The sequence below is a fragment of the Neoarius graeffei genome, chromosome 2 (genome assembly GCF_027579695.1).
Source record: "Neoarius graeffei isolate fNeoGra1 chromosome 2, fNeoGra1.pri, whole genome shotgun sequence".
Taxonomy (NCBI): domain Eukaryota; kingdom Metazoa; phylum Chordata; class Actinopteri; order Siluriformes; family Ariidae; genus Neoarius; species Neoarius graeffei.
The window spans coordinates 96,065,487-96,078,165 of record NC_083570.1 but is presented as its reverse complement, the minus strand read 5'-3'; the positions used below and the strand labels follow the sequence as shown (position 1 = coordinate 96,078,165).

General features: G+C 41.2%; 1 protein-coding gene and 1 long non-coding RNA gene across 2 annotated transcripts; one reads left to right on the top strand and one right to left on the bottom strand.

Annotated features, from left to right (window-relative positions):
• Nucleotides 1-238: 238 nt before the first annotated feature.
• LOC132870317 (craniofacial development protein 2-like) lies at nt 239-919 on the top strand. Its single transcript, XM_060903951.1, has one exon. It carries the CDS (start codon nt 239-241, stop codon nt 917-919), a length of 681 nt encoding a protein of 226 aa, XP_060759934.1.
• Nucleotides 920-10,594: 9,675 nt separating this feature from the next.
• LOC132874432 (uncharacterized) lies at nt 10,595-12,095 on the bottom strand. Its single transcript, XR_009651664.1, has 4 exons — nt 11,950-12,095; nt 11,677-11,718; nt 11,374-11,526; nt 10,595-11,177 (listed from the first exon to the last, which is right to left on the bottom strand). It is a non-coding gene; the product is annotated as an uncharacterized LOC132874432 (long non-coding RNA).
• Between the last annotated feature and the right edge of the window lie 584 nt (nt 12,096-12,679).

The following is a 12,679-nucleotide window of genomic DNA, read 5'->3' as shown; positions in this document are numbered from 1 at the left end:
CCATGATGCTGTTCCCTCAAACCCCACTGGGAGGGATTCGGCAGAAGAGTGTGAGGAACCCAAAGCTACCCTTTTGAAATGCAAAAAGGAAGTGGTGTTCTCTACAATGAACACTCGTACAATCAGAGAAGTTAAAGGTCAGCTTGAGCTCGCGCATCATATTTCAAAGAATGGCATTGCAGTTATGTCCAGGAACATCAAATAATTCACAAGGACCCAGGTCATCGCCTACCACAAGATGGGCTGGCAGTACCTAATAACATCATCAGCCTGGCGCAACACAGCACAAGCCTCAGTTGGTGGGGTGGGTATAGTCCTGAGTCCAGATGCAAGGAAAGTGATCTTGAATATCAAGTCCGTCTCCAGTAGAATTCTGCTAGCCAACCTTAGGAGCAATCCAGTTACAATGGTTATACCAGCTTATTCACCAACAAGAGCGGCGATGGAGGAGGATATTGAATCATTTTACTCAGACCTTCATGGCACAATCAGCGATGTTCCTGCCCATAATTTTCTTCTTATCTTGGGTGATTTTAACGGACACCTGGGTAATAACAAGGTGCCATTCTCATACCATGAGGAATCTAACAGGAATGAAGAATATCTCCTTGAATTAATGGAAGACCATGCACTAATAGCTTGCAACACTCAGTTCCAGAAAGCACCGAAGAAACTATGGACTTGGATCTCCCCTCCAAATACCAACGGTGTCAGGCACAGGCAGCAAATTGACTTCATACTCACCCGACGGAAATGGCGTAACAGTATCTTGGACTGCCAAGCTTACAACTCACTAGCAAGCATCAGTTCTGACCACAGGGCTCTGTTGGTCAAAGTGCGCCTCAGTCTCAAAGCACAGAAGAAGAATGCACCAAGGGGTGTAAGCAATCAGAAACAGATTCCAGCTTCTTTTGGATGACATGAATGAAACAGGAACCTTGCGGTATGCACGCTTTGTAGAAGCTAACAGTGAGGCAGCTAAGGAGCTGTTAACCCCTGTAACAAGGAGAATAAAGGACAGGCTTTTCTCATTAGACCTACGAGTTGCTGAGGCATGTCAGGATGTACATGAGGTCTACAATGCTTTTATGATGGTGATGGTGATGGTGATGGGGAAGATGGCAGAGCCTACAGTCAATCAAAGAAGAATCTACCTAGAGCCTATGATGAGGTCCTGGCAGAAGATCTGGCCAGAAAAGTTGAACAAGCCAAGGCATGTTGCGATAGTAACCAGCACTCAGCAGGCTGGAGATTGGTCAGGGAGATTGCTGGGGACCAATCACCTTGTCCCAGTCAAATTGATGGTGAAACTGCAGAGGACAGAGTCAGCTCATGGCTCTGCCACTTTAAAACTCTGCTGGGTAACCCTCCAACAGTACAAGATGCAGATGAGGAGATAGAACCAATATTCTTTGATCTTTCCATTGATGACGGACCATTTACACTCAATGAGTATCAAGATATCAAAGAATCTTTGAAAGACAGGAAAAGTTGTGGAGATGATGGGGTTGCTCCTGAAGTCTTAAAGTGGGTTGACATTGAGGACCTTGTTCTGGCCATCACCAACAAGGCATATGAGAACCGTGAGCTTCCTGAGCAGTGGAACATCTCATCTCATCTCATTATCTGTAGCCGCTTTATCCTGTTCTACAGGGTCGCAGGCAAGCTGGAGCCTATCCCAGCTGACTACGGGCGAAAGGCGGGGTACACCCTGGACAAGTCGCCAGGTCATCATAGGGCTGACACATAGACACAGACAACCATTCACACTCACATTCACACCTACGGTCAATTTAGAGTCACCAGTCAACCTAACCTGCATGTCTTTGGACTGTGGGGGAAACCGGAGCACCCGGAGGAAATCCACGCGGACACGGGGAGAACATGCAAACTCCGCACAGAAGGGCCCTCGCTGGCCACGGGGATCGAACCCGGACCTTCTTGCTGTGAGGTGACAGTGCTAACCACTACACCACCGTGCCGCCGCAGTGGAACATCTTGAACATAATTCCCATTCCAAAAGCAGGCGATCTTAGGAACAAGGACAAATACATGGGAATTAGTTTGAGCTCAGTGGGTGCGAAAGTGTACAACAGGATGATTTTGTATAGAATAAGACCACCCCTGGACCCTCTTTTGAGACTCAACCAGAATGGCTTCAGAGAGGCAAACTCGACAACTGCACAAGTACTGGCACTAAAGCCTCACTCACAACCTTTTGGACATGCACAGGTAGCACAGTTTGGTAGCTCTCAGCTGTGCCGTAGGGTCGCAGTGAACCCGGGGGAAAATCTGGGGGAGGAGTACGGGCAAAGTACTTGTCAAGTACAGGTTGCATGCTGACTTCCTCAAGACATGGGAAAAATTGCTCCGTTAGCCCATGGAAAGTGTATGTCTGATGCATGTGATCAGTGTGTGTTCAGTGAGTGTGGAGTGCGTGTGACTTGCATTTTACCAGTTTCCTGCGCTACAAGTATGGGCTGCACTTGTGAAGCATGTGTGCCGCATGTGATTAGCATGTTACAATCACTCATAACTTGCGTGTGACACAAGCCAGGAGTGGGTATAAAACCAGTGTGTCTGCAGCATTCTGCATCTGTCTTTCGACTGAAGAACATTGGATATTTTGTGGGAAAAATTTAAAAATTTTCAGGTTAAAGTTTAGAAAATGGGACCCAAGAAGAAGTGAGCAAAAGTGAAGTAGCCCAGCCTGAAACAGCAGAGGGGGAGGAGGAAGAATTTGATGATGATGGTAGCAGCACCAGCAAGCCCTGCACGGACAGGGAGAAGAATGCCTTCAAGCTGGCAGAAGGCACAGCATCCCGCCAGAGGTATTTTCACAGGTAACGGTGGTGCGGCAGGGTGGTGTAGTGGTTAGCACAGTTACCTCACAGCAAGAAGGTTCCGGGTTCGAACCCAGTGGCTGGCGAGGGCCTTTCTGTGTGGAGTTTGCATGTTCCCCCCGTGTCTGAGTGGGGTGGCCTTGGGCTGAAGTGCCCTTGAGCAAGGTACCTAACCCCTGACTGCTCCCCGGGCGCTGTAGTGTGGCTGCCCACTGCTCTGGGTGTGTGCGTGTGCATGTTCACTGCTTCAGATGGGTTAAATGCAGAGGATGAATTTCACTGTGCTTGAAGTGTGCATGTGACAAAGGCTTCTTCTCTTCTTAAATACACATGCTTTAAACATTCATTTCAGTATCTATATGCTTATGTAATTAATATTATATATGCTAATTTTCATGTATGTTTCAGCTGATGACGCCCAGAAGTGAGGACATTGCAATCCCATCATCGCTATCAGGCCATTGTGCTTAGGATCATTATCTTGAAAGGTCCACCTCTGCTTCAACTTCAACTTTTGAACAGATGGCCTCACATTATCTTCAAGCAGTCTTGGCATGATGACACCACACAGTTCAATAGCAAAGAGAACACCAGTTTCTAGATGTCAGGTTTAAATAAGACAGGATCCACCTGCAGAAAGTTCTAATTAATGACACCTAATCTGAAACACCTGATTCAATTTTATGGACTTGAAAGTGTGATAAATGTAAGAGCGTACTTACTTTTTCCAGGGTGTCCTTATTTTATTTTATTTTTTAACTGTGTTTTTTTATTTAAATTATGAATGTCAATTTTATGTGCTGTTTGTTGTCAGACTCAGAATAACTACCTAATGTACCAGTACCCTGGAATTTAACTTGGCAAATTAGAGCTATAACTGCAAATAAGCAAATGTGTAAACATACAGACATGCAAACTTTATTATATTATATGTAAACATACTAAATATAATACAGAGTGTCTACATTTGGTAGTATAGGATAAAGGGTTCTGCTTATGTGTTATGTTTTTTTTTTTTGAGAAGAATCACCACTAAACTGTTCAGATGTCATGTGGTTCTGCTTCTGATGGAGAAGTACCAATCACTTGAGGGGAGTTTCCAAAACAGACAGTTCTCCAGGTGTATGGGGTCCATGATGATTTTTTTAGCTCATTCACTGGTAAACAGCAACCCGTAAAGGTGCTTTGATATCATGCACCTTTACGGGTTGCTGTTTACCAGTGAATTGTGCAGACAGTGAGGTGGTTTCTGATGAAAATCAATCTTCATCTCTATTGTTTTTGTTGTTGTTGTTATTCTGCGTGTTGAGCTCCAAACTGTTTTAGTACACTATGTAGCCAGAAGGTAGATAGTAAGATACTGCTAATCAGGCCCGGCCCTTACCAATTTGACACCCTAGGCAAGATTTTAGGTGGCTCCCCCTCCCCAACACCAGTTAAAGCCACTGATAGTGTATCTATACTAACAAGAAATGGAATAGCTTTGTCTTAAAACATTCTTTTATTTAAACAAAAAAATTGCACGTTCAAAATACTTAATTAAAGGCATTAAATAAAGAAATTGCACATTCAAAATATTTAATACTGAATTAAAGAAACAAATACAAAATATGAACTGAATATATGAAACATAATATAAATGGTTTACATAAAGTATTACATTTACAGTACTCCCAAAATAAAAAATGTAAACAAGTGTTGTAATCCGTAAATGCAATATAAATAAGGCATTGCACAAAATAAGATATTAAAGAAACCAGTGTGCATGAAAAATACAAGGATTTAAATAAAAAAATATATATAAAATTGTGATATTAAAAAGACTTCTAGTGGTGTTTTTTGGTACTGCCTTCAACTTCAACTATTGAAAAACTAAATGTAGAACAGGGGGAAAAAAACTCACCCGCTCGGTGAGTTGCTTTTGTGTCTTCTTCCTTTACAGGCGAGAAAGTGTGCCATTTATGCTATTTATAAAGAGAACACATCTGAGTGCTTGTTTCGTTTCCCTGCAGTCTTGACGCACTGAGATTGTTTCTTGTTTTCAATGCGTTTATTATATTTTCCTCCAGGAAGCTCTTTGCAACATGGTTGCTTGAATGAGCTGCTAAACTGTCATTTTAATGAGAACACAGATCAACAAAGCAACTTTGTTTTATTAAAAAAAAAACGTGCCAGGCACCATTGGAATATCTCGCTGCGAAACGTGTTCGGTGCATAAAAGACCTTTACTTCAGCCCAGACTGCTCAACGACACCGACAGACTGCTCCAAGTGCAGCCATATTCAAAACAAGCAACAGATCTATGTCAGTTATCTACATTATGCAAAAACACTCTTTAGCCAACAACACTTAGGCTATTACATGGCCAAAACAGAGAATAAGAGTGCTCCGAGATGATGCTAAAAATAGTAACACTGCGGTCTGCGCGGCCATCTTGGAAGTCACTCGCTCCAGAGCGCTCATAGAGTACACATCATAGAGTACACCTCATAGAGTACACATTCACCGATTCGTTTCCGCATTAGAGGGCTTAGAAGCTTGGATTTTTTAAGAATTTAGACATCTGAAGTGATGGAGCACTACTGTGAAAGTTTGGATAAGCAGGCACGGGAGCGTTATGCTGAGAAGGTATGTTTCATTGGGAATGTAGATCCATACACTGTTAGTGAGAAGGAATGGAAAGCTGACCCCAGCTTGTTGCCGCATGTGACATACATCGATCTTGTGAACTATCTAGTGTTTCACCCAAGTCCATTTTGTGAACTAAAGCATGTGTACATAAACATTACTAGGCCTAGATCTTAAATGCCATTTGATGCAACAATGCACTGCAGTAGACATAAGCTACCTAATGTGACAAATATATCCATTAATCATTGCTGAAAGTACATAGAAAAGATAATAGTTTGTATCACATTTATTTTAGTAACTATGAAATTCAAGACAATTTAACCTACCTGTCACAAAGTGATCAGGACAAATCCGGATACAGTCAAGTTGTCCTAAATTTGATCGGTTAATGGCAGCCAGCCACTGTTGTCTCCTCCGCTCGCTTTTCTCCTGTGCTGCAATTCCCTGGTTAGTCACGACTTTAGGGAGTCTGTGGAAGCTTTTGCCACCCTTTTCCCCCCGGCTACTACAGCCAACAATGACACACGTATTCGGCATTGTCACCCCTTTTTGTTTCGCTGAACAACAACAATGCACTGACACAGCGACCTTTGACTTCCAATATGGCCACCGCTGGGTTCGCGCTGACCTCGAAGCACTCTATAGACAGGGCAAACCACTGTTGAGCGCTTATTGTTTCATGATTAACAACCCACCACCCCACCCTGCTTTTTTTGACAAATTGCACCCTGACTACATGCTTTGCTGTACAATTAAATTAGGCTAAGACATTATAATGCTGACTCATTTTCAGAATAGTGGAAGTCATAATTTTTCTCCCCCCGTTTCTGCACCCCTGGATGGACGCAGCACCCTTAGCATTTGCCTTGCCTATGCCAGGGGCCGGCTCTGCTGCTAATGAGACCTGCTATGGGGTTCATAGATAATATTTAAACTCATATACATACAGAGATGATAAAACAACCGCCACTAAGCAGATGTTATCTGTATGGCTGATCCTAGATCAGTTACATTGAAACAAGTTTTCTCTGTATTTTTCAGACACATGTTTGGGAACATGCTTTGTCAGTAAGATAAGAATATGTCTTATTAACCTCAAGAGATAACTTAGAGTAAGGTGGTGAGGGAACTATGTTATAACGTAAATGACAATACAGTAGTATCTAACTTGTTTTGTGGACATTCTACAGCAATAAATGTAACTTTAAATGGATAAAAAATATAAAAAGTCATTCATTCAATAAAAAAATGGAAGTGGACAAATTGCTGTGGTACAAGCAGAACAAACACTTGCTGCTGTGCTGTTATTGCAAAAATCTTTGGTCTGCTTGGTAAAAGTAACTTTGCAATGTGTCAGGCCACATCACACTACCCATTTTTGATTATTTTCCTATAACATCACACTGCATCATGTTTTATTCCTGACTTAATACACAACAATATCATGTGAAATGTAAGTGGTTGTTATTTACTTACAAAAGTGATGGTAGAAACTACATGTTTCTCCAGAACCACAATAAAATGATGTTAGGTCATATGAAGTCTGTGTGTGATGGTCCCTGCTAGGATGTGATGAGAAGAATGATTACAGGTCAAAAATCCCATCAGTGGGTCATATATTCATGTAGTTGTCTGTATCTCATTCTCATGGCGCTTCCCCAAGGAACACTTCCATATGAATACTCATGTGTGCATGTTTATGTGTGGTGGCGAAACCCAAAATCAGTGCAGTACACTGACCGCATAGCTCCACTTGTCTCTTCTTATCAGTCAAGTTTAATTTGATAGTCAATGTCTTCCATGGTGGAGTGAAAGCCAGCATTCATCTCATCTCATCTCATTATCTCTAGCCGCTTTATCCTTCTACAGGGTCGCAGGCAAGCTGGAGCCTATCCCAGCTGACTACAGGCGAAAGGCGGGGTACACCCTGGACAAGTCGCCAGGTCATCACAGGGCTGACACATAGACACAGACAACCATTCACAATCACATTCACACCTACGGTCAATTTAGAGTCACCAGTTAACCTAACCTGCATGTCTTTGGACTGTGGGGGAAACCGGAGCACCCGGAGGAAACCCACGCGGACACGGGGAGAACATGCAAACTCCACACAGAAAGGCCCTCGCTGGCCCCGGGGCTTGAACCCAGGACCTTCTTGCTGTGAGGCAACAGCGCTAACCACTGCACCACCGTGCCGCCGCCAGCATTCATAACTCATGAGAATTGTTTTGTATAAGCAGATTTCATGAAGAACACACCACTACAATCAGTACTCCAGTGCTTATCATACTTCAGTGCAAGTTGATCACAACACTGCACAGAAATCAGTTGAATTGTTTTTCCTCTCAGTTTGCACACCACTATAAATTTCACGTGCTTTCAACTTTCAGTACTTCTTTCTTTTTTCACTTATTGCAATCTTTTTTCCTTTATTTTTTCTCTTTTTTAAATTAAATTGTTTTATTAAATTTTTATGCTTGCTTGCACAATCACTATGTCAACTCCAGGGGGCAGCCATGGTCTGAAGGTCACCGGTTCGATTCCTGGGACCAGCAGGAAAAATGAGGGGACTTCAGTGAATGAACAGAACTTCCCCCTCCCTCTGTGTCATGGCTGAAGTGCCCTTGAGCATCTAACCCCCAACGCATAGTTACCCACTGCTCTTGGTATGTGTGTGTGTGTGTGTGTGTGTGTGTGCTCATTGCGCACTTGTACAGTATGTGTCCACTGCTTCAGATGGGTTAAATTCGGAGGAATTTCGCTGTGCTTATGTACATGTGACAAATAAAGGCTTCTTCTTCTTAGCATTTCACTACATGTTGTACCTTGTATAACTGTGTCTGTGACAAGTAAAACCTTTGAGTTACGGTATTTGAATCCATCCATCCATTATCCATAACTGCTTATCCTGTGCAGGGTTTCAGGCAAGCTGGAGCCAGCTGATTATGGGTAAGAGGCAGGGTACACCCTGGACAAGTGGCCGGATCATCGCAGGGCTGACACAGAGACAAACAACCGTTCACGCTCACATTCACACCTATGGTCAATTTAGGCTACATCCACACGACAACGGCAACGAGATTTTATTAAAAAAAATATCGTGTCCACATGGGAAACGGATCAGTAAAATATCAGGTACATATGGCAATGCAACGCTTGCTGAAAACGATGCAATACACATGCCACATCTCTAGGGACGCTGTAAGACGGTCCCATCGGAGACACCAGAACAATAGAAGAAGTAGACGCATGCGCATAAACCCCTTCTTCTACCCGGTGTGAAGCACTGTCAGGAACAAACACACGACAAGAAGAAGATGGCTGCGACTACGCGAGGAAATCGTGCCTTCTGTGTGTACAAATTAGTTTTATTAGTGTGCATAGTTTTATATAACTTAATTTTCTGATTGTGTGTGAATATTTTGAAAAGCATTTTTATATAATTTATATAACTTTTTATATTGCGTGTGAATATTTTGAAAAGCAGTCTTATCCAATAAAAAAAAGAAATTCAAGAAATGGTTCAGTTACTTGTTTATTTAAAAGAAAAGCTGTATACAAAAGTGAATGCAATGCAGTGGTTCATACAAAACAGCGAGAGTGCTGCTTGTTCTAGTCATGTGGTTGTGACGTCATCGTAAACAAATCCGTTCTACTCATCCAGACGACTTCGCAACGGTGCCGTTGCCAGATTTTTCCACTCTGGAACCCGTTCTCAAAAAATATCGTTTTGGGGCACCCAAAACGCCGGTGCCGTGTGGACGCCAGGCCGAAACGATAAACAATTTTATCAGATTCACCTGAATCCGTTGCCATGTGGACAGGGCCTTAGAGTCACCAATTAGCCTAATCTGCATGTCTTTGGATTGTGGGGGAAACTGGAGCACCTGGAGAAAACCCATGCAGACACGGGGAGGGCATACGAACTCCACACAGAAAGGCCCCTGTCAGCCACTGGGCTTGAACCCAGATCCTTCTTGCTATGAGGTGACAGTGCTAACTACTATACCACCATGCTGCCTCCTTTGAATCCTTCAGGGGGAAATTCCTGAATGGACCAGTGTCCTTGCAAAATGTATAAGGCAGAAACTATTTGACTCAAGTGGGGTAGAAGTACCATCAAATGTGCTTCTGGAATTGGGTGTTGGCTAGGAGATGGACTAGCATGCATGAATGATGCAATATCATGCAACCGCTTGATTCTTAGGAGTCACTTTCGGGAATATGGTAGCAGTTGAGGTAACATTGCTGCCTCACAACTTCAGTGTCCCCTGCCTGTGTGGAGTTTTGCCTGTTCTTTCTGTGTTCATGTGTGCTTCCTATGGTCCTCCAGTTTCCTACCAGGTCTCAAAACATGTTGATAGGTGGATCGGGTACTCTAATGGTGCCTAGTTGTAAATGCACCTTTAGCATGTATTCCCACCTCACACCCAGTGTTCCCAGGATAAGCTTTGAATCCAGTGTGACCCTGACCAGGATACAGTTACTACTGCAGATGGATGGATGAATATTTCTCTGATATATCTTTAATTTTATGAATTAATACTTTCATTTATTTCTTTATTTAAGTACTGGTATGGCCCTGCACTTTTAATTATTTAAAAAAATAGCCAAACATGACTTGTCCTGCTTCATAATGAAGAGCAAGAGTAGCATCACACCACCAATCACATATTGTCTCATCTCATCTCATTATCTCTAGCCGCTTTATCCTGTTCCGCAGGGTCGCAGGCAAGCTGGAGCCTATCCCAGCTGACTACGGGCGAAAGCCGGGGTACACCCTGGACAAGTCACCAGGTCATCACAGGACTAACACATAGACACAGACAACCATTCACACCTACGGTCAATTTCGAGTCACCAGTTAACCTAACCTGCATGTCTTTGGACTGTGGGGGAAACCGGAGCACCCAGAGGAAACCCACGCGGACACGGGGAGAACATGCAAACTCCACACAGGAAGGTCCTCGCCAGCCATGGGGCTCGAACCCGGACCTTCTTGCTGTGAGGCGACAGCGCTAACCACTACACCACCGTGCCACCCTGAGCCCTGTTCACTGCCTGCAAATTCTGCATTTTAAGCTGCACATTCACAAAATTCACACCACAGGAAAAAGTACATTAATAAAAATTTTATTGACTCTTATAAGAGGTGATAGAAGTATACAACATTCATTGTTTTTAATGTAGAATTATGCATCTATTGAATCAATTCAGTATCAAGAAAACAGTGGCTTGTCATAATAAAATTAATTTTCTATGGTGACCATAGTCAGCTGAGTTAAGTCTCAGAAATAAAAAGTCTAGCCTCACCATTCTGTCTGTAAACACTGGATATGCTGTATTATAATAAAACACTTCAAACAGAAATTGCATTCTTGCTTGTTTTTTTACATTCAACAAAGACAGTGCATGTCTGCAGAAATATAATTTAAAATTTTTAAGTTACAAATAAATACAAATAAATATGTGGAATTAAATAAATAACATCTCATCTCATTATCTCTAGCCGCTTTATCCTGTTCTACAGGGTAATAAATAACATGTTCATAATAAATAGTCATTTCATATACAGTAAGTGAGAATAATAAGTTAACTTTGCTTTGAAGTAACACTGCAGGAACGGTTAAAGCACTGTAGCATTTTGTAGTACCATCCCAAAGGCTTTCTGGAATATTTGGAATAACACTTTTTTTCCTCCTTTAAGAAAAAAAAAAGGGTGGGGAGGAAAACATCAACAATCTTATAATTAATCTAAAAAGGCTTTAGTCCAGTGAATGTGGAGTTATTTGAAAAGTTATTACAAAATAGCACATTAACAACCATAATTATATTGATAAATAACTTTTATATTTGTTGTTTTTCGGTTAAAATGTGTATCAAATCATCAGCTTACCTGTACAGGTTGCAGGGAAAACTTCTCAATTACTATTTTTAAATTTTCCTTCATTCCCTTCAGTTCTTGATGTTTGTTTTGAGAGAGTCCATCTCCATTGATCTTGTCCAGGACTGCATTCAGCTCTTCAAAGATCTCTATGGAAGTATCACACTAGTGTAGAATAATAAGAATAAAATTATCTGTTGCTCTGCATTGCATTTTTGCTAAAGGACTGATTTGATCAGTCCTTTAGCAAAATTTATTTGATCCTCTTACACTTTAAATGAATAAAATGAATAATATAAAATCACTTTCACTTACAGTCCAATAAATCCCTTGTCGATTGTGACTGGTATTTGAAGTCTACAAAGAAATGAAAAAATAAAATTTATATATATATATATATATATATATATATATATATATATATATATATATATATATATATATATATAAACTCCATTTGTAAAAGAGACCCATTATGTAATAGTTATAAATGTATGCACAAATGAGAGACACTGTGACACTTGATATTACCTTATATCAAAACACAAAAACAATCAGGTGAAATTGAAGTGTTAGTTATTTACTTACAACATTGATGGTTTCATGTTGAAACTTCTCCAGATAATTAATAAGGTGCTTGAAGGTCGCATTAGGCCTGTCACCAGTAGTCCTTGATAGGCTGAGAGACAGTATGAAAAGAAAAATGAGTGTCTTATTCATGGTTTCCCCTCTCAGAGACACTTTCTAGTGATAATGTTTTCTCTGTGTGCTTGTCTTTATATACACCACACAGGAAGTTCGAGGACCAAAAAAAAAACCCCTGAAAAAAAAAAAACCTCACACTGAGAAAAACGTTGAAGTTGCACTTGTTTTATGGTAACATGAAAGTTTATATATATATATATATATATATATATATATATATATATATATATATATATATATATATATATATATATATACACACACACACAAGTCCCACACTCTAATATTTTGTTGGACCACCTTTAGCTACACACAAGTCCCACACTCTAATATTTTGTTGGACCACCTTTAGCATTGATTAATGTGTGCATTTGCCACAATTGACTTAACCTGCTCTGTAAAGTCTTCTCCAGCACATCCCAAAGACTTTCAGTGGCGTTAAAGTCAAGACTCTGTGGTGGTTAATTCATGTGAGAAAAATGATTCCTGATGTTCCCTGAATCACTCTTTCACAGTTTGAGCCTTAATTTTATGCCTGTGCCATCAGAGAAGAAAAAAAAAACATTGATGTGATAACCTGGTCATTCAGTACATTCAGGTAATCAGCTGACTT

What these genes read in the sequence shown, in the direction of transcription:
- LOC132870317 (XM_060903951.1), top strand. Translation starts at nt 239, where the DNA reads ATGGGCTGGCAGTACCTAATAACATCATCAGCCTGGCGCAACACAGCA.